The sequence below is a fragment of the Marmota marmota genome, unplaced genomic scaffold, assembly GCF_001458135.2.
Source record: "Marmota marmota marmota unplaced genomic scaffold, marMar, whole genome shotgun sequence".
Taxonomy (NCBI): domain Eukaryota; kingdom Metazoa; phylum Chordata; class Mammalia; order Rodentia; family Sciuridae; genus Marmota; species Marmota marmota.
Genome location: NW_025999853.1, coordinates 18,099,711 through 18,119,563, shown reverse-complemented (window position 1 = coordinate 18,119,563; position 19,853 = coordinate 18,099,711). Strand labels below are relative to the sequence as shown.

Below are 19,853 nucleotides of genomic sequence, written 5' to 3'. Positions count from 1 at the left end.
CAGTGGGTCTCTGCAGAGAGTGGCAGCACAGACAGAAGACATTTGGACAGCAGCCAACATAGAAGGGAAGCAGGACAATCATGACCCCAGACTCCACCCTATTCCAACACGAGAGGGGTCAGTCTAAATACTAAGAGAGTAGGGTAGCCAGCCTGGTGTTCCATGCCTGTAATCTCAGCTATGTGGGAGTTGAGGTGGAGGATTGGATTGTGAATTCAAGGGCAGCCTGGGCAATTTAGTGAGAACCTGTCTCAATGTAAAATAAAGACTAGGGATGTAGCTTAGAGGTAGAATGTTCCTGGGTCCAACCCCCAATACCAAAAAAGGGGAGAGGGCTTGATCCGTAGGGAAGGAGGTTTGGGCAGGAAGGTGTATGTATCCACTGCAAATATTTGCAAATTGTATTTATGCATTCTTTTGGAAAGAGGGTCCCTACATTTCATTATAGTTTAAAGAGATCTTAAAGATGGCTTTGGCTTAAAAAAATGAATAAGTAAAACTGGGCGTTGAAGATCAGTTGGAAAAATTCTGCTTCTCTGTAAGCAATAAAATGTCATTGTAGCATATTTTTTTTCATAGTAGTCCTATTGGTTCTTTACCATTTCCTAATTCTTAAAGCAATAAAACATTAAATATTAAATATATCAGTGTTTAGGGACCCACTTAAAAATCTTTGTGTTCTCCTAGTTTATCCAGACATTTGAGAATATAGCAAAGGGAAATCAAAGAATCAGGAGAAAGTTTACCAACTTCACAGTTTAATTCCAGGTCATATCTGTTTAATTATCTTAGATTAATAATTACTCTTTAGTGGACACAAGAGCCTTCTGTAAGCAAAGGTATACTCAATATAGCTCCACAGCCTGACTCTGGGTGAAGTAGCTGGAGATAGCACCTGCCGATATAAGCAGTTGTAGTTGAAATATACTAGAATATACACGGACACACCTGTACACCTTGCTCATGCCTTTTTTTTTTTTTTTTTTTTGTCTGAAGACAAAGCCTCTGTCACAGAAAACATCACCTTACTCACCAAGAACCTAGGTGGGATGGGGGGAGGTGGAGGTGAACTTCATGAAATCTGAGATAACACATTTGACACATTCCAAGTGCTGAAAATAAGTGTTCTTGCACCTCTGAAGTTATTCTCACAAAACAAGGTGCAATAACAAGTTAACATATAGGTTTCAGTTACCACTTAGCTGCAGGGGACTCTTCAGAATTATTACATCTATGAAATTAGATTTAATTTTTAAAGTCCCCTTTAAAAGAAGCATAACCTTAAATAGAGCCTAAATATCATCATAGATCATGGCCATCTGTAATCAATTAAACAAATAACTTAGAAATCAGTGACCTTTTGAGAATCGATAATCAGAAATGTGTATGTTTTGCAATACATTTTCCCCCTTTAAAATAAACAATGCTAGAAAAAATTTTAAGGTGATAGGTATGCTAATTACCCTAATTTGATCACTGGACAATATATACATGAGTTGAAATATCACATTGTACCCCACAAAAATGTACCACTTTAATATGTCAATCAAAAAAATTAAAATTAAAAAATCATAAAATGTATGTTTTTTCATAGACATAAGACTTAATATAAATCCTCTATTTTAAGTTTAATGCTACAGTCTAGGATCCTAATCTGCTGGACATTGATATCTATTCTCTGAATTATTGGGGTACAATATTTTTTGAAACAAGATGTTGGACAACCAAGAGACTATCCTACTCCTATTTAACCTAGAGGACAAGAGTGCCCTGTCAGTTGAACCCCACCCCCTACTTTCATTTCATTTCAGTCATGCATCTTTGAGTAGATGAGTAAAGAACTTGTGAGAACGTCAGGTTTTATCTACTCTATAAAGCCCTCCCAGACCACCTAAGGATGATGCATTTGTTTTAAATATATCTTCAGAAAACCTATTTAATGGGTAACATTCTCAAAATATTATGAATTCCTTAAAGGAACCACTTGTGTTCTGAAACCTGACACTATGTCTGATACAAAGTAGCTACTCCTAAAATATGGGGTGAGGACATAGATTGTAGTCACAATGGCAAGATGCAGTTGGAGGCACTTCTCTAAGTGGTACACCAGTACTTTAGGGCATTAAATATTTCCCCACCCCCAACCGTTTGTAGCTGTCCAGAATCTTAGAATGTAACATACTTGAAAATAGAGTTCTTATGGATATAATCAGTTAAGGATTTTGAGGTGAAATAATCCTGGATGTAAATTCTATTCTATTGGCATCTGGAATCTTTATTAGTGAAAGTAAAGAGAAACTGGAGACAGACGGACAAAGGGAAGGTGGTCAGGAAAAGATGGAAGGAGAGATTGGAATTAGATGGATAGAAACTCAGAACACTAAGAATCACCAGGAACTGGAAGAATTGAGGAAATTCTTTTCTAGAGTCTTTGGAGGTTGCACAGGCCTGCTGACACCTTGACTTGACTTCTGGTCTCCAAAACTATGAGAATATATCCCACTGTATTAAGTCATCTACTCTGTGGTAATTTGTTATGGCAGCCCTAGGAAACCAATGTATCACCATTTGGATGGCAGCTGTGATTCTGATGATTGCAAAAGAACTGCAAACTCACCTTCCCTTCTAGGTTCCCTAAGAACTATTAAAAAATGTATTAGACTGAATGAGTGTATAATGTCATGTACAAAGTCATAACTTTATATGTCATTGCTATAGTCATTTCCCCAGCCGACATATGAAGACATTGGGGTTGAGAGAGTTTAAATAACTAGTGCAAAAATTAAATAACTGTCTATATATAATCCAGGTTACTTGGGAGGCTGAGGCAGAAGGAGCTCAAGTTTGAGGCCAGTCTGGGCAACTTAGTGTGAGGCCCTGTATCAGAATAAAATAAAAAGGGCTGGGGATGTAACTCAGTGGCAGAACATCCTTGGATTCAATCCCAAATACAACAACAACAACAAAATGCAATAAGGTCTGGGGTTAGAATTCAGTCGTAGATCAGTTACCTAACTTGTGAGGTCTCTGAGTAGATGAGTAAAGAACTTGTGAGAACGTCAATATTCAGCAACACAAATTTTTTAAAGTACTTAATAATACTAGATTTTAATAATTCAAGTGCTTGCTATGTGTTAGACATTGTGACACTGTATATAAATTACCTTATTTGTACAGCAAAGATAGGTACTCTTAAATATTTTCTGACTTTAAAAATAAAGAAACTGACGCACAGAATGTAAATCATGTGTCCCAAATCTCTAGTATTTGGCAAAGGTAGGATGTGAGCCCAGATGGAATGATTAAGCCAAGTATCTAATAATAGTTTGCTATGCTATCTGTGGATAATGCATGCTCATCTCCCCTCCTTCCTCTATCTCTGATTCCATAGGCATCCCATGCACTTAGTACTTACTGCCCATCAGCATCCTGCACACGTGATCACATTACCATGGCCATTTCCAACAAGATGCTGTCTTTAACTCTCACCAGTACTCCTGGAAGATCTAAATAGTAATAAATTGTGCTTATTTTCTCTGATTTCAGAGCTAACTCTTACAAAATGCTTTTCACCCATGAAGTAAGTCTGGTGGTCAAGATATAACATAATCTTTTACAATTTGTTCTGTTTCATTTCCCGGAGATAGAGCAGCGAAGTCACTCTGTTTTGTCTACGTTGTTTGATAACAATGTTCTGCTTTTGTAGGTGTAGGCAGTTCCGTAGGGATCTTTTTATTTGTCAAGATTATACAGCTGTGGCTTGACAAATGTTCATCATCTTGGTACAAAAACTGATCTGGGTTTTCTTTTCCCTCTGCCTGAGTTGTTATCAATTTTTTCACATATGTAGGACAAGAGCAGAGAGCAGAGGTCCAAAAGAGTTTGCAACGTGATGCAGTTAGGAAGCTTTAGTTGGCCTCAAATGTCAAACCATATCCTTCCTGAATAATCAAGAATGTCAGCGTCTGTCACTTTTTGCTTCTTGGTATGCATCTTGTACAAATCTCAAGTCTCATATGATGCATTTTCTAGGTGGAAATTTTTGTTGTTGTTGTTAGAGAGGTTCCATTTTTCTATTTTACGCTGTTAGTGTGAGTTTCACCATGTCAGTAATTCAATCATATAAACAATAGACCAAAATGAAAAAAAAAATTGAAATAATTGTATACTAAATACTCTAGTCTACCTTGCTGTTATAAAAATTGCTATGTCAGTACACTTGACACAAACAGAGATAATCCCAAATCTGTTCCTTGCCCTTCTGTCTGGGGTGTAGACGATTGGTTCAGAGGTGAGAATTCAGGGTAGGAAAATGTGGGAACTATTGCTAAATTTGGACACAGAGGATCAGGCAAGGTAGCTTGGTAATGAGAGATGAATAAGACAGATGCCTAGAAAAAAAGAAAATCAAGGAACAGAAAAACATTCATACTCCCTGACATGGTCCTATAGTCAACCCCCTACACGGTCCTTATCTATTGTTATATGAAGAATTACCATAAAACAAATGGCTTCAAAATACCATGAATAATTCCATGATTTCTGCGGGTTGGGAGTCTAGACATGACTTGATTGGAACCTCCTTCTCATGGTCTCTCAGGAGATTGTGGTCAAGGTGCTTACTGAGGCTGTGGTCTTACAGAAAGTTGCAAATAAGGAAGAACCTTTTCCAAGCTCACTCATATGATCTTGGGCAGGGTTCAGTTCCCTGCAGACTGTTATACTGAGAGCCTCAGTTTCCCCTAGGTGTGGCCAGAGTTTGCCCTCATTGCCTTGCCACACAAGTCCCTAAGCTCCCTGCATGACATGTGCTTCCATCCAATGGAAAAAGAAAATGCAACCAGAACGAAGTCACAGTGTTCCATAACTTAGCCTTGGAGGAGACTCCTAACACTTTTGCTATATTCTATCCCTTAGAGGTCACTAGATCTAGCCTGGATTCAAGGGACAGAGGTGACACAAGGAGGCAGAGTCGTTGAAAGCTGTTTTAAAAGTAGATGACAGCTTGACACATCTCAGTCCTCACACAGTTGACTTACCTTCACTTTGGGGGTTATGTTTCAAGACACCTAGTGAATGTCTCAAACCACAGGGAGTTCTGAACCCATATTAAGTCAAGAACTTTCTCTTCTTCAGTTGAAATAAGCATTATGTATCTTCTCTTTAGCATATACATGTTTGGATATTGCCAGCATCTCTATGTTTTGGAGACTTTCTTAAGTAAAATTAGGGTTACTTGAACAAAAGCATTGTGAAACTGCAACAGTCTGCTAAAGAACTGAGATGCCTACTAAGTAACTAATGTACCAGTAGAATATGCAGAATGGATATGCCAGACAAAGGGATCATTCACTCCTTGGGTAGGAGCACGTGATCGTTTATCATGCTATGAAGACTGGCATACAATTTAAAACTTACAAATTATTATTTTTAAAAATTTCCACTAAAATTTTCAGACTGCAGTTGACCCCAGGTAACTAAAACTGTGGAAAGCAAAACCACGGGTAAGAGGGGGAGCAATTGCATTGCAAAATAACCTCAATATCCCTGAAATAGATCTTATTATTACCTCAAGTAGCCAAAATTTGTTGCTATTGTTTCCAACCAAAAATTCTTGCATATCTACCATAGTTTAACAAGATCCAAATTTAGAATCAAGGAGCAATAATATTATGAGAAAAGTTGCTGCTACATGTCTAAGTTCCCTTTACATACATATATACCTAGCAGATATAGTAATAATAAAAGCTGAAATATGAGAAAATGAAATATTAAGGACTCTTATCAAAAGAAAAATCAATCCTATGAAAATAAAAATCTCTGGAATCTTCAGGCAGTCAGTTAATAAATGATTATTAGTGGCCTTTCCTATTTTTTGTTAACCCCTAAGTACTATTAGAGAGGGAAGTTATTTTTCTGTGCTTTTGATTTTCTAAGTCTTCTGTTGTGATATAGCACATTGGAAAAATTTAACAACAACAAAATAGGGATAACATAATGACTAACATGAAATTTCTTTGCTTCAAATTATCAGGTACATTTTTGTGGTTTTTATAAAAATTGAAAGAAAAAAAAAAACAGTGAAAACCCCTTATCTTGGGTTATGTAGGAAGTTGGGTAGCTTTTCACAAAAACTTTTAGCAAAAAAATCCCCTCCCTGGTTTTTCTGCAAACATTGACCTCAAGCATTTACTTCCTTCCATATTATTTATACATCTAACCTCAAAATTTCATCTAGGAAGTCAGAAGCAAATATAAGGAAAGGCCTAAATGTCAGCCAGCTGTAGACCAGACCTGACAAGCTTCCTGGGGGATATGAAAACCCCTTCTTTCATAAGCTGGAGAAAGGCCTACTGTATACTCCAGAAGCTAGGTGTTGCTCTTCTAGGACTCAGAAACCAGTTTGGAATCCTATAAATATGTACCTCAACCATCTGAATAGTTTCTTTTCAGTTTCTGGATTAGAGTTTATCTTTGCTGTGCAGAATCAATTTAGCTCTGGACAAAAATTTAAAGGAATCAAAAAGCAGGCTTAAAAAGCAAACAAAGAGACATAATGAGCTTGATTTCCCAAACACAGCAGGACATGGCTATGTGTTGGATTCTACTTAAGAAAGCAAAGAAAACCCCAAAGGATTTCCTTGGGCTCATTTCTTATTATGCTTATGGTTTCTTCTTTCTATTGATTCTGACAATTAACATAGACTCTGCAGGATACAATGGTATAAACTATGACCAAAGACCTCTGAATCAGAAAAGGAATTTGGTGCTTTCCAGAAGGGTTGAGAGGGACCAAAGAATATGGTGGGTATAGATACTTTCTCAAGTGCCTGTTCTGGATTTTGACACTTACAAAGAAACAAACAAATACACAAAAAAACATTGGGGGAAAAATCCACACAAGCCTTTCTCTACCAAAATAGCATACATTTCTTTTCCAACCTTCCCCCAAAATAACAGATATAGTGAAAGTTCTTACAATCAACAATTTTCTATGTGGTTAGTTTCACCAACCTTGTAAGTGTTGCTGGGGACCCGGCTGGTCTATCTTACTGATGTTCTCTGTATCCATCATGTATCCATCAACTCACCCTGAGTGGTAGTTCTCTTCTTCAAATATGTGATGCTCTGCCTCACTGACACCACCAGATGAGCCAGTCTCCATCTGGACTACACTTTAGAATCATCAGGGAACACATCAGTGGATGAAAAAATCTTGATGTACAGGATTCTCCCTGGACTAATTGAATTTGGATATCTAAGGATGAGATTTAGGCATTGATATTTAGGCCAGTGACTACAATGTACAGCCAGAGCTGAAAACCCCTAGCATATCTTATTCTGGTTCATTTCAACTGACAGATGTCATTGAACTGCTAGGGAACTTAAGTACAAAACAGAATATCCTTGGAAACCCAGTGATCACTTACTAATTTAAAGTAGGAGCACAAACTTAGTATTCTCCTTAAGAAAATACATTTCTCAAAAATTCCACAGATTATAGAAGATATGTTCTCTCTTATGAAAGAATGTTCTACTCATTCATTTAGGTTCACTGGAGGGGAAAATAATGGTGCTGCTTTTGATAAGCTACCAAAGAGATCATTCCAAGAAAAATATCAATTCATCAACAGCATACACACGCTCATAATACTCTACAAATGTGAGAAGCAACCTTAACACCATTAAGTTGATCCTGAACAAGCAGTGATGGAACATTAGAGTCTACAAGGAGCCCATCAAGGTAATATACCATATCATTCTTCACCTGAGAATCTCAGCATAGACACCAGTGCAAAGTCTAATGATTTATCACTCTTGAGGTAGTTTATAAAAATGGCCCTTCTCCTCATTCTCAGTACACAGATTGTGCTTTTGATGTGTGCAGAAGACTTTCATTTCATGTCTGGCCAATGCTCAATACGTTGTATTGAGAGGGAGAAGTAATGGTGCAATAAACTAATGATCATATTGATAATAATGATATCCACAGGGTTTTATCCAGTGCTGTGACTGCTGCCTTAAAATACTTAGTGAATAAAAACAATTATTTCTTTTGTTGATGGCAGGTCCAAAGATAATAAAATAGGAAAGGGTAAAAAAAAAAAAAGACTTTCATTTAGAGTTGCAACAAAAACTCAGAACAGCCTTTTACTATGCAATGGCTCATCAGTTGAACAATTTATGTAATTAATTATAAAATATATTAAAAATTGATCTGATTTTATCTAGAAGATTCTAGACTATCATTTCCTGGTTAAAATATTGTCTATAGTTATAGAATTAAAGGGTGAAAAGAACTTTCATATGCTACTTAATTCTCACATGTAATTGAAAATACAGATACTATTGCCCTCTTCCTTTTGTGCTACTGGGCTTGAACCCAGGGGTGCTCTACTACTGAGCTTCATTGCAGCCCTTATCATTTTTTAATTTTGAGACAGAGTCTTGCTAGGTTGTTCAGGCTGGCCTTGAACTTGCAATCCTCCTGCCTCAGACTACCAAGTCACTGGGATTACAGGCAGGCACGACTGGGCCCTTACTTTTGAATCCTTCATTTGGTTACATGCTTGGACTGTGTCAGTTGAGTCTTTTAATGATTGATGTCACAGAGCCCCGGTGTAATGCTCTGTCCTTGGCTTTCATCAGGAAAAATGTGAAAACACATCTATTTGAAAACTTGCTTTTTGAAAACAGTACCTCATTATGTTGGTCAGTGATTCTTATTTAAGGGCCTTTAAGATAGATTGTTCTCAGTGTTCAGAGGAAAATATCTATAGGATACCTATATCACCTGATTTGAGAAGCTGTGAGCCTCCCTCATTCAATCAGGAAAGTTGTATGATTCATGGAGTCTCTTCTTGCCGTGGCTTCTAGGAAGCTCAAAGCAAAGCTTTATACTTGATCCTTCCAGGTTTTTTCCATTCCAAGTTTCTCTAGTATACTGTATATTTTTCTCTCTCTACTTTCTGCTCAGACTATCACCACCTTTAATATGTGACTTTTACTTTTCAATATTTATCAGTGATTCAACTTTATTATACTGTGATTTTGGTAGATGTATTCAGTATTCATCTTACTCAGAAAGCGTTCCCCCTTTTGTGATAACGGAAACCCAACACTTCTTGATTCTTTCCTTTTCCCTAGTCTCAGTCTTTTGCTTTGGATAAGATTAATCCTAGGCTTTTAGAGCCAAGGGCAGAAATGACCCAAGCCAGGTCAATGTGTTCTGTTGTCCTGGTTACAGTAATTAGATCAAAATAAGTACATGACATGATAGGAGTCAGTTCTATCAAGGCACACTGAAATGATTTTGCTAGCATGACTGTGAAGAGGGTGTTAATTTTCTACAATAGTCAAAAAGATTAGATGGGAAAATTAGAGTTTCTAGATGCCATCTTGCCCCTACAGAATAGAGTGTCTGGAAATGTTGGCAACCTACAGAAAAGCAGATCTGGACTGATAGGGGAAGATAGGAAGATAGAGCTTGGTCGCCATCTTTTAATTCATGTATCCAATGGGGCATGGTTTGAGCTCTACCTCCAAATTCCAACCTGTGGGCCAACAAATTCCCTTGGGCTTAGGTCAGTATGGTCTGGGATTTCTGACTTCTGCAACTCAGAAGGATTGGGTTGACTAATAGAGGCATTTTCTTTTTTTGTCACAATAATTCTTATTTAAAAGCAGGCAACATACAAATTGACATAAAAACATACTGTGTAGCTAAGCACAGTGACTCACAACTGTAATCCCAGGTCCTTGGCAGGCTGTGGCAGGAGAATCACATGTTTGAGGCCAGCCTGGGCAATTTAGGGAGACCTTGTTTCAAAATCTTTTTTAAAAAGGCTGGGAATGTGGCTCAGTTAGAGGACCTCTGAGTTCAATCTCCCGTAAACAGCCCCCCCCCCCACCGCCGAGCACACCATGTGCAGGATTTTAACCTTAATACCACAATTAATCAGGACAGATTTTTGATTATCCAGTGATTATGTTGGTCATCAACCCTGCATTAAGAAATGAACTACAGGGGCATTGTAATTCTTCCTTTCTTTTTTACTTTTGCTAATTTTGAGTAGAAGATAACAAAATTAAAAATATTTTTTTCTTTTTGGTAATAAGTTTGCTTTTTTCATTTTATTTTGTTTTCTTTGTGGAGGGGGGACCATCACAAAGGTCTCAGGCATGCTAGGCAAACATTTTACCTCTGAGTTACGCCCCCATCCCTGGTTATAAATCTGAAGACATTATCAATAAAATAATGTTAAATTTCAAATGTGTTTATTCTTATAAAGTACTTTGTCCTATTAAAACAGAGATTTCTGAGTTCTTCCAGCATAAAGATGCTCAAGTTAAATTTAAAAGTCTTTTTCAATGATGGGAGATTTTGCTTACCTACCTAGCATACCTGAATTCCTGAGTTCAATCCACAGCACCATCAAAAAAAAAAAAAAAAGTCTCTTCACAGCCAGTTATATCAGTGTTGATAATATTGCCGATTTCTTTAGCAGTCCTTCCTGCTGATTTATTTGCATCTAAATATTTCTGATTTCTTTACCAATAACATCAAATGCACGAACCACCACTCTTTGTGTTTTGTGGACTTTGCTAACTCTAATTTCTATTGTTCAGAATCATTGCTTCAAGATCAAGGATAGTATCATCTTTGGTCCATTTGTCAATATTTTGAAGTGTAACTTAAAGTCTATTTTCTATGTCCATGTGTTCTTTAGAATGCATTTAATTTCTTTTAGATATGCTTCCTGTTATGGACAGAATGCTCTCTCCTCAAAATTCCTATGATGAATCCCTAACCCACACTGGCATAGTATTTGAAGATGAGGCCTTTGAGTGGGTCCCCAGGAAAGGATGAGTGGTGAGAGAGAGAGAGAGAGAGAGAGAGAGAGAGAGAGAGAGAGAGCAAGCAAGAAAGAGCACTTTCTACCATGTGAGGATAGGGCAAGAAAAGAACTATGTGCAAGAAGAAGAGGCAGGAAGACAGCCTCATCAGAAACCACATCTGCCAGCACTTTCTTGGACTTCCCAGCAGCCACAACTGTGAGAAATAAGTTTCTGCTAAGTCACCCCATCTATAGTGATTTGTTATGACACTCCCTGTGGACACTTTTAGTCTGTCTGTCCTCAAATAAATTGTGGAATCTTTCTTTTTTATATGCTATGTATAGCTGTTTAGGAAAAAAAAAAAAACTCTGCTAAGATCAAAAATAAGTAACCAAGCTTGTGAAGATTTATTTTATCTTTGTGATAATGGAATGGAGATTTTTTTTTTCCATTAAAAGGCAAATCTTCCCTTTCAAAGTTTGAATAAGAAAGTTATTTTAAAAGAATTTCAACTGGTTAAATATAGGTTGCTGGAGAAGTGAAAGTTTGAGACAAGTTTTTGGCTTTGTTATCATACCATTTTAATTTGAGGATGAATTAGATAAATTTTAATTTGGGCTGGGGATATGGTTCAAGTGGTAGCATGCTCGCCTGGCATGCGGGCGGCCTGGGTTCGATCCTCAGCACCACATGCAAACAAAGATGTTGTGTCCGCCAAAAACTAAAAAATAAATATTAAAAAAAAAATTTAATTTGTACACGGCTTAAGTCTTCTCATTTTTTTTTCCAGATTTATTGACAGGCATAAAACAAAGTTTCATTACTACTAATTCTGTTCTTTACATTGATGACTTTTTTCTAAAGACAGAATGGTTTGGTGAAAAACCTCTGGTGCCAGAATTCAAAGATAATTTTATCCTATCTTATCAGCCAAGAGAATTTGAACAAACCATCTAGCCTCCTTCGCCTGTTTTCATATTAGAACACTAATATTAGATGGGCATGGTGGTTCACTCTTATTATCCCAGTGGCTCTGGAAGTGGAGACAGGAGGATTGCAATTCAAAGTCAGTCTCAGCAACTTAGTGAGGTCCTAAGAAACTTAGCAAGACCCTATTTTAAAATAAAACATGAAAAGGGCTGTGGATATGGCTCAGTGCTTAAGTGCCCCTAGATTCAATCCCTGGTATCAGAACAATAACAACAACAATATACTAATACTTGCCAAGTTAATCTCGATTTTTATAAGATTATGTGAGTAATTTGGGCAACTGTAGTTTTACCTAACCGACACAATCAACAACAATAATAATAAAAAAAACTACTATGTGGTATACACTGTGCAAGGTATTGGAAATAAAATAATAAACCATGTTTTTAAAATATATTTTATTTTTAATTAAAAATTTTCTCTAATTATGTTTAATAATAATAGTCATATACTGGATACAATGTAATGTTACAATGTAATGTTTCAATCCATGTATAGAATAGATAATGAGCAAATCCAGGTAGTTGTCATATTCATCCCCTCAAACATCATTTCTTTGTGCTAGGAAGATTCAAAATCCTCTCAATTGGCTTTTTTTTTTTTTTTTAAGTATACAATTAATTGTTGTCAACCAAAGCTATCCTACTGTGCATTAGAACATTCAAGGCTTTTCTTTATAGCCAGTTGCAGCTAGGAGTTTTGTTTTGTTTTAATTTTAAATAACACATTCCTCTGGTCAAGGACCTCACAGTCTGATAGAGGAAGTAAACAAACACATAAATACGGGCCTATAATATACTCTCTTAGAGTCCTTTTCCTCTACTAGTTTTATCACAGCTTATGACTCTTTTATTATCTATGTCCTTTTACGTCTTTTAATGTCTCTTTTCCTTACAAGGTCAAACAGACTCTAGGAGGGCAGTCTGTTTGGCTAACTGCTCTGCTCACAGTGCCCTCAGTAATTATCTAGGAACTGGGAGGGAAAAAAAAAAGTCTGGGAAGTCACTTGAGAAAATCAGTGTGATATTATTTCTAAAGCCATCCAATGTTAAGTGACATTTGCAGTTTAATCCTATATGGAAAGGAAAACCCCAGCCTTCCATTTTTGCACAAATTGAGAGCTTTTACTTCTTATAATTCTTTGCAAATCACTTAACTGCATATAATCCCTACCACTGGACTCATTTTTTTTCTCTGTCCTGGTTTTATATTAGTAAATAACAAAGTCAGGTACCAGTTTTCATCCTCTCAGACTAAATTACATTAAACCAACGACAATGAAAAAGAAAACCAGTATTGATTGGCTTCATTTCCCATGTACACAAGGATGCTCAGTTTAAATAATAGCCTTAAGTGTTTCATGGGTAGACTCTTTCCACACGTTTCTGGTTTCAGGCTGCCTCTGTGCCCTGATTGTCCTTGCAGTAAATAAATCAACAGGGTGTGTAATCTTGTTCTGTAACCTCCTGCAAATCCCAGGGATGTGCAGAATTCATCAGCTCCAAGGTATGTGAGGCTGGAGTTTGAAGAGAAAATCCTCTCCCTCTTAAAGAAATGCCCTTAGCGGGGATTTTTACTGATCGGTCACCTTCACCTTAGTGATGTGGATGTATGTTTAATTTTTCACCAAGAAAAGTTCATGAAAACTGAGATCCTGAAGGAATGTTACATTTGGGCTGGTATCTCTTATTAGTTTATTTTGTTCCCTAAAATCTGGTTCCCCAGAAAATAGATATATTTAAAATTATAATTGAGAAGAATTAATTGTGACTAGGTGGCATTATATTTTTTAAAGCTATGCATTTATAACTTATGTTGTACAAATTAGAAAACAAAATCAGAAGGATGTTTGTAATTTGGAAAAATTCCAGACATTCCCCAATTACTATTATTATTTGTTTTTACTTTGGAAAATGAAGGGAAGGAAAAAGGATTTATACATTATACATTTATACATACTACTGAAAACCAGTTCAGTAGTAAATAACGGAGATTTGCTAGCCATTGTGACCGTGTTTTAGAAGACTGTATTGCTTTGTCAGATCGGAACTTGTGTCAGAGAACCATGTGTCAACTTTCCACTTAAAGATTAGGCAGCCAAGAGTCGGTGTGTCTGTATTCTGTGTAACCAGACACACCGACTAATACAATCTGTCCTTGACCTGTGGCTTTACATTTGTTCTTTGCTGCAGAAACAGTTTCCAAGAGAGCTCAGAATGGTGCTGATGTGTAGGAAAGAACTTCATCTCATTACTTCCCTCCAAGCAGCAGATGCCACAATAATAATAAGAAAATAGGAATATTATTGAATTTTCTTAATGGCGTCAACTTACTACCCTCAAGTCTGGTATTTTTCAAATCCCATTAAAGTTTTGTAATCCATAGCTTTTTAAAGAAGTCCTTTCCCCTTCTCTAAAAAGACAAAGGAAAAGATTTTGTTATTGTGTACACTAGAATAGTATGTCTTCAAAAGTTGAATAATTTAATTTTATAACATTGTAGATTTCCTTAAGAGCAATTTATGCTCTGTGTCTATGTGTGGGATGTGTGTATGTGTGTGTGTATTTGTGTATGTGTGTGTGTGTGTGTGTGTGTGTGAGAGAGAGAGAGAGAGAGAGAGAGAGTGTTAAAATCTCTCAACTGTCTAAGTTTGTCAGGGTAATTTGATCTTTTCCTCTGGGGCACACATGGAATAGTATTTACTGAGACTAATGTTACCAAGATGGTGAAAATTTGCCCTTGATATATAGGCTTTCAAATGCTGAAGAAGTAAATGTAAATAGGTAATGCTAACCTTTGTTACTTAGTTACTTAGGAAAGATATACTATAGCTCCTGCCCCTTGCCTTCCAACTGTCCTTTCTCAGCACACAGTTACTGACACACAAAGTATATTCTAAATTTATAATCAAATTACAGGCATCTGGAGAGCCCAGCCACTGTAGTAAATTGTTTTCTGAAAGTCATGTTTGTGATTCACAAATGCTGGAAAAGCAAATGCTAAAACTGGAATTTTTAAGTGATAGGATACCCTTGGAAACATTTCATTTAGGAACAATATATATATATATAAAACCCCAAACCCGGCATGTTTGATTTAGCTAGCTTTTTGCAAATATTTTTTTTTAAACTCAAGTCTTAATTCATTTCATAAGTATTGAGATGATTAAAACCTAACGTGGAAGGGTTCTGAATATGCTTACAAGTTGATGCTACCCTTTAGTTCACTACAAAAAAAAAAAAGAATAGGCTCAGAAATGTTGGTATGAATTCAAGTCACCATATGTCCTCTTAATGATTATTTGGAAACAACTAGGAACAGACCTCCCACAGACAGCTTTCTGTATTACTAGATTTCTTCAAAGCATAGACTAAGAGTCCCAGTTACTTTGAGCTTCAGAATGGGTAAGAAGCAGGCTCCAAGTAGACTTGTAAATGAATTTAACTGGTTTATTGGATGGTTACGCAGAAAGACCTTTTTTAAAAAACAGACAATGAATTGTATGTAGCCTCTGATCTGTTTGTATTCAAAGGCATTATACATTCAATATTAGAAAAAGTGAAGGGAAAGGGGGTCATAGTGACTGGTAGGGGAATCCGTAAAACTTCTGCAGCGCCAAAGAATCCTGACTTTGAAGAGAAAAGAATGGGGTTCAAATTTGGTAAATCATTCTTAAAGTTTAAGCATTTGCATTTTTTACACAGTTGCACAATATCTATGAGGTTTGTAAAAATTAAAATAGACAACGTGTGATAAAAGTAATTTATTTTTTTCTGTCTACATTTTTATAGGTGCATTATAGTTGTACATAATGATGGGATTTGTTGTTACATATTTGCACATGCACCAGATATAACTGTAACTTGGCCAATGTCCCTCTGTAGTACTTGCCCTTCCCTCCCCTACTTCCATCCTTGGTGCCTTTCCTATACTGATCTTCCTTTGATTTCCATGAGACTCCTGCCCCCCAACCTTTCTAACCTTTCTTTTCAATAAAAGATGATTTATAAAGCCAAAAGCACCATGGAAATGAGAAGCTTACTATTATTTGAATTACACAACAGAAAAGAGTTGAGACCTGTATGTACATAGTAAAATAGGTAAAACTTTTGTAGGGGTAACTTCAATGAAAAGGTAGAACAATGAAAAGGCTCATGTTAGTTTGTTCAGGCTGGTGAGAACTGATTCATGTTCAGGAACCATGTGAGCTGGGTTGGCAGCATCATGTTGGTAACTTGAAATCAGTTATGGGTGGCAGGTGGGGTGATATTTACACCACAGAAATTGGCAAGTACAACAATTAGGGTTTCGTTCCCTTCCCTCCTCTCTGAGAAGAGGTGGACCAGCAGGTCCCTGGATAGTTAATTTTGAAGGTTGGGATATTGTTTCAATAATCTGTTGCTATATAGCAAAGCACTCTAAAATTTAGCAGAGACATACAATGTCTATTGTTGATTATGTCTCAGATTCTGAGCAGTGACTGGTCTCAGCTGGGGGATTCTTCTGCTTCATGTAGAGTCAGTGAGATCTGTAGTAACCCAGAGGATTACCTGAACTGCAGGATCCCAGAGGACTGATTCTTAGGACTGTTGCTACTGGTTGTTGTTGTCTGGGAGCGCCCCTGGGACTGTGGATAGGAACACCCATGTTATCTTCCACCCGGTCCCGTATGTGACTTGGACTGCTTATAATATTAAAGCCGGGTTTCCAAGTAGAAGCATTCCAAATGTGAACATAGAAGTTCCAGATTTCTTAAGGCCAGTTGTAGACCATTACTTTATCACATTCCATTGATATCAAAATAAGTAACAAAAAATTTGTTTCTATATTAAACTCATCACAGATAATGATATCCAGATCCATTTAAACCCAAGAGTATTCAATCAATTGTGGATAACAGAGTTTTTAGTGATTCCCTCCTAACTAGAGATAAAGTTTCCTTTTTTTTTTTTTGGTGGTACTAGGGATGGAAACCAGGGCCTTACCCATGCTAAGCAGGCATGCTACCACTGAGTTATACCCCTAGCCCTTTTTATATTATTTTGAGACAAGCCGCCACTAAATTGCCCAGGCTAGCCTCAGACTTGTGATCCTCCTGTCTCATGTTCTTAAGGAGCTGGGATCACAGGTGTGTGACACTGCACCCAGCTAGTTTACTGTTTCATATGATATATTTTGCCAAGCTTAAAGTTCCCTTTAGTCTTGGTGTTTCACCTATGCAACTGGCCAAACATCTAACTGTTTAAGACTTTCTGAAAATAATTTTTTTTTTAAATTACGGCATGTCCTTGAAAACATACTGTAAGCTTTAAGGGGAATTTTGAAGAATGAAAGGAAGCCAATCATAAGCCTAATCAGGATTAGGAATCATCTGGGTGGCTGAATGGTTCATGTCTGCAAGGCTATGAAAGACAATATCACAGGTAGCTTAGGGAAGGAAGTAGAACTGGGGTAGGTGGAGAGTGGGATTTACAATGAAGTCTAGAGGGTCCCTTTGGTCAGTAAACCTCACAGGAAGAGAGCAGGATGTGGACTTTGTATCAGAATGTTTCCTGCTCTAAGATATCTAATTAAAAGAGAATTATCATCCTACATAGTAAGAACTCCTGAGTTTGATCATTGTAGGGTTGGTTGAAACAACAGCTCACTCTGTCAAGGGTCCAGTCTGCTGCTCTGTTCTTCTCTGGCCATCCCTCCTCCCCATGGGTGACATGATATTGTATTTCCTGGACCTAACACACCAAATCTTTATATGGCAAAGCCCAAAGGCAGAGCAGATCACCAGGAGAGGGAAGAATCGGTAGTGATGTTTCATTCATATCTCTCTCTGGGACAAAGAAAATCTTCCCCACATACCACTGAGCAAATTTCTTCTTACATCTGATTTGCCAGAATTGGATCTCATGCTCATCCTCCAACCATCACCACCAAAGGAGAATGGATCAACCATGATCCAGCTCAGCCAGTCCTTAGGAACTCTGCAGGAAGTTCAGTGTTTCTTGAACATGTCATCCTCTGCTATCTTGACAAAGTTGTACTGGCAAAGAATAAGGGGGATGTGGCTATGGGAGCAACCGACAGTATCTGTCAGGTTTGTTCTTAGACTATCACCACAGTTCTGTTGGATTCATCCATCCAGTTAGCATCTTTTCAGGATCTGGAAGTGCAAGGTTATGATGCAGACCCAAGAGGCAGGTGTGGGGCTCAAAACAGATAGACTTCAATTCAGCATAGTCCCAGAGGAGAATCAAAAAATAGCAGATATAATTTAGATTTACTGAGAACTTACCGTGGACCAACCACCGCACTAAGTAGCCGCTCTCCATCCAACATCCTACTTAATACTCAAAACAGAGGGTGTTTTTGGATTCAAAACTGTTGAGAGTTGGTAGATCTGGAAATTAAAACTCACCGTCTCTTTATCTTCAAGGGTGGTCTGGCTGAACACATGTTGATGAGCAGTTCTTTCCTGTTCTACCTTACGGTAGCATCCCTCTTTCCCCATTGGACTTCCCAGCACTCCCACTTTTTCCACCATCCCCCCAACACTGTTGAAAGATTGGAAGTCAGGGAGAAATAAGAGCTAGAGGCCTCCAAAACTTTCCAATAGATCCCAGTTCACCCTCTCAAAGTCCTGGAATAATGAGAAAAACAAAACAAAAGTCATGCAAACAATGGTGACAGTACATCGCAGACTTTCATTTCATGTCACTGACCTCATCATTTTGGACCAATTTAAGGTGGACTGATGGTTGGATGCATCAATATCAAGGGTGAATATCCTGAATACTCAGATTAAAACTCAAATTGGTTTTGAGATTCAGAATTATTTTGATATTGGATATTTTCACGGTTAATCGTACTGAAGACCTTACTGCATAAATGCTTTGACCTCAGAAATTTGGTGAGATATAGAAGGAGATTACCTGTATGTCCTTATTATTTCTAGCTGCTTGATGGAGAAAGGGAATGATTGACCTCTGTTATAGAGGACATTTCAGCAAGAAAACAGTCATTAGACTCTTCATGTGGCTTTCCCGACCAGGCAGCAAAGTTTACCAAAGATTATTATGTTTTCCTTGAATCTTCGGGAGTTCATTGTTTATAGTTTGTTTGTTTTTTTCCTTTGGGGAGTATTGTCAGGAAGAGCTTAGTCTAGGAGATTTTCTTGTAGGAAACCTGGGGTCCAATTGGGTAGGATATTTTCAGCCCATAGATTGGGGTGTTTTATGGGCTCATAAACACATTGCCATCCATTAAACAGAGTGAAACAAACTTAAAGTCAGTCCCCATGATATTTTCTAACATATCATGCTTCTTTTCTGACACATAATCAATTTCGTAGGATGGCAAGCATCCAGAGGGGATTGTGAAATTTAGGCAATTATTTGGTTCCTCTCATCCCCAACTGGTTTAATATTAGTTTTATTTAAATATTTTTGCCAATGGCTATATCATTATGTAGGCTTTGCAGTTTTTATTTCTAAAACAATGCCATTAAGACCATTCTTCAACTTCAGAACTGCAGAAGTGGGATCAGATGTCTCTCTCCTCTCTCTTTTGGCAATGCCTTATTTTCACTAAAAGAGAGCAGGAACTTGGTGATAATGGATCTGGAAACAAAGGAAAACAACAAGCAAAACCACCCAATGGAGCCTTTATCCTAGTTTCTTTTGGCTCAGAACATCCCTACCCGTGGCAAAGCATGTCTCCAGGGAGACCATCCAACCAACAGCTTGAAAAAAAATAGTACTTTTTAAAGTCTTTGGTTGTGAGAATGAATTGAGGTGATTACTGGGGTACTTGTTTGGCCAGATTCTTTGTTCTGTTAGTAAAATAGCAGCAGTGAAATATGAAAGAAGAACACATTTTAAGAAAAGGAAAGCAACTCAACCCGAAATACATTGCACTAGCTATAGTAGTCCTTAGGTTCTGCTAAATTAGGGCAATTGTACCCAGTGCCTATGTGTGGGGTGCATGTGGCTCAGGCATGTGCTGGGGACAGGGAGGAGAAAATTTATCCA

General features: G+C 37.4%; 1 protein-coding gene across 1 annotated transcript in view; it reads right to left on the bottom strand.

Annotated features, from left to right (window-relative positions):
- Positions 1 to 18,367, bottom strand: part of Btg1 (BTG anti-proliferation factor 1) — a 55,149-nt gene extending 36,782 nt beyond the window's left edge. The window contains exon 1 of the mRNA XM_048808151.1: positions 18,242 to 18,367. Coding sequence (XP_048664108.1) covers positions 18,242 to 18,367 — 126 coding nt within the window. The remainder of the gene's footprint in view (positions 1 to 18,241) is intronic.
- Positions 18,368 to 19,853: the final 1,486 nt, after the last annotated feature.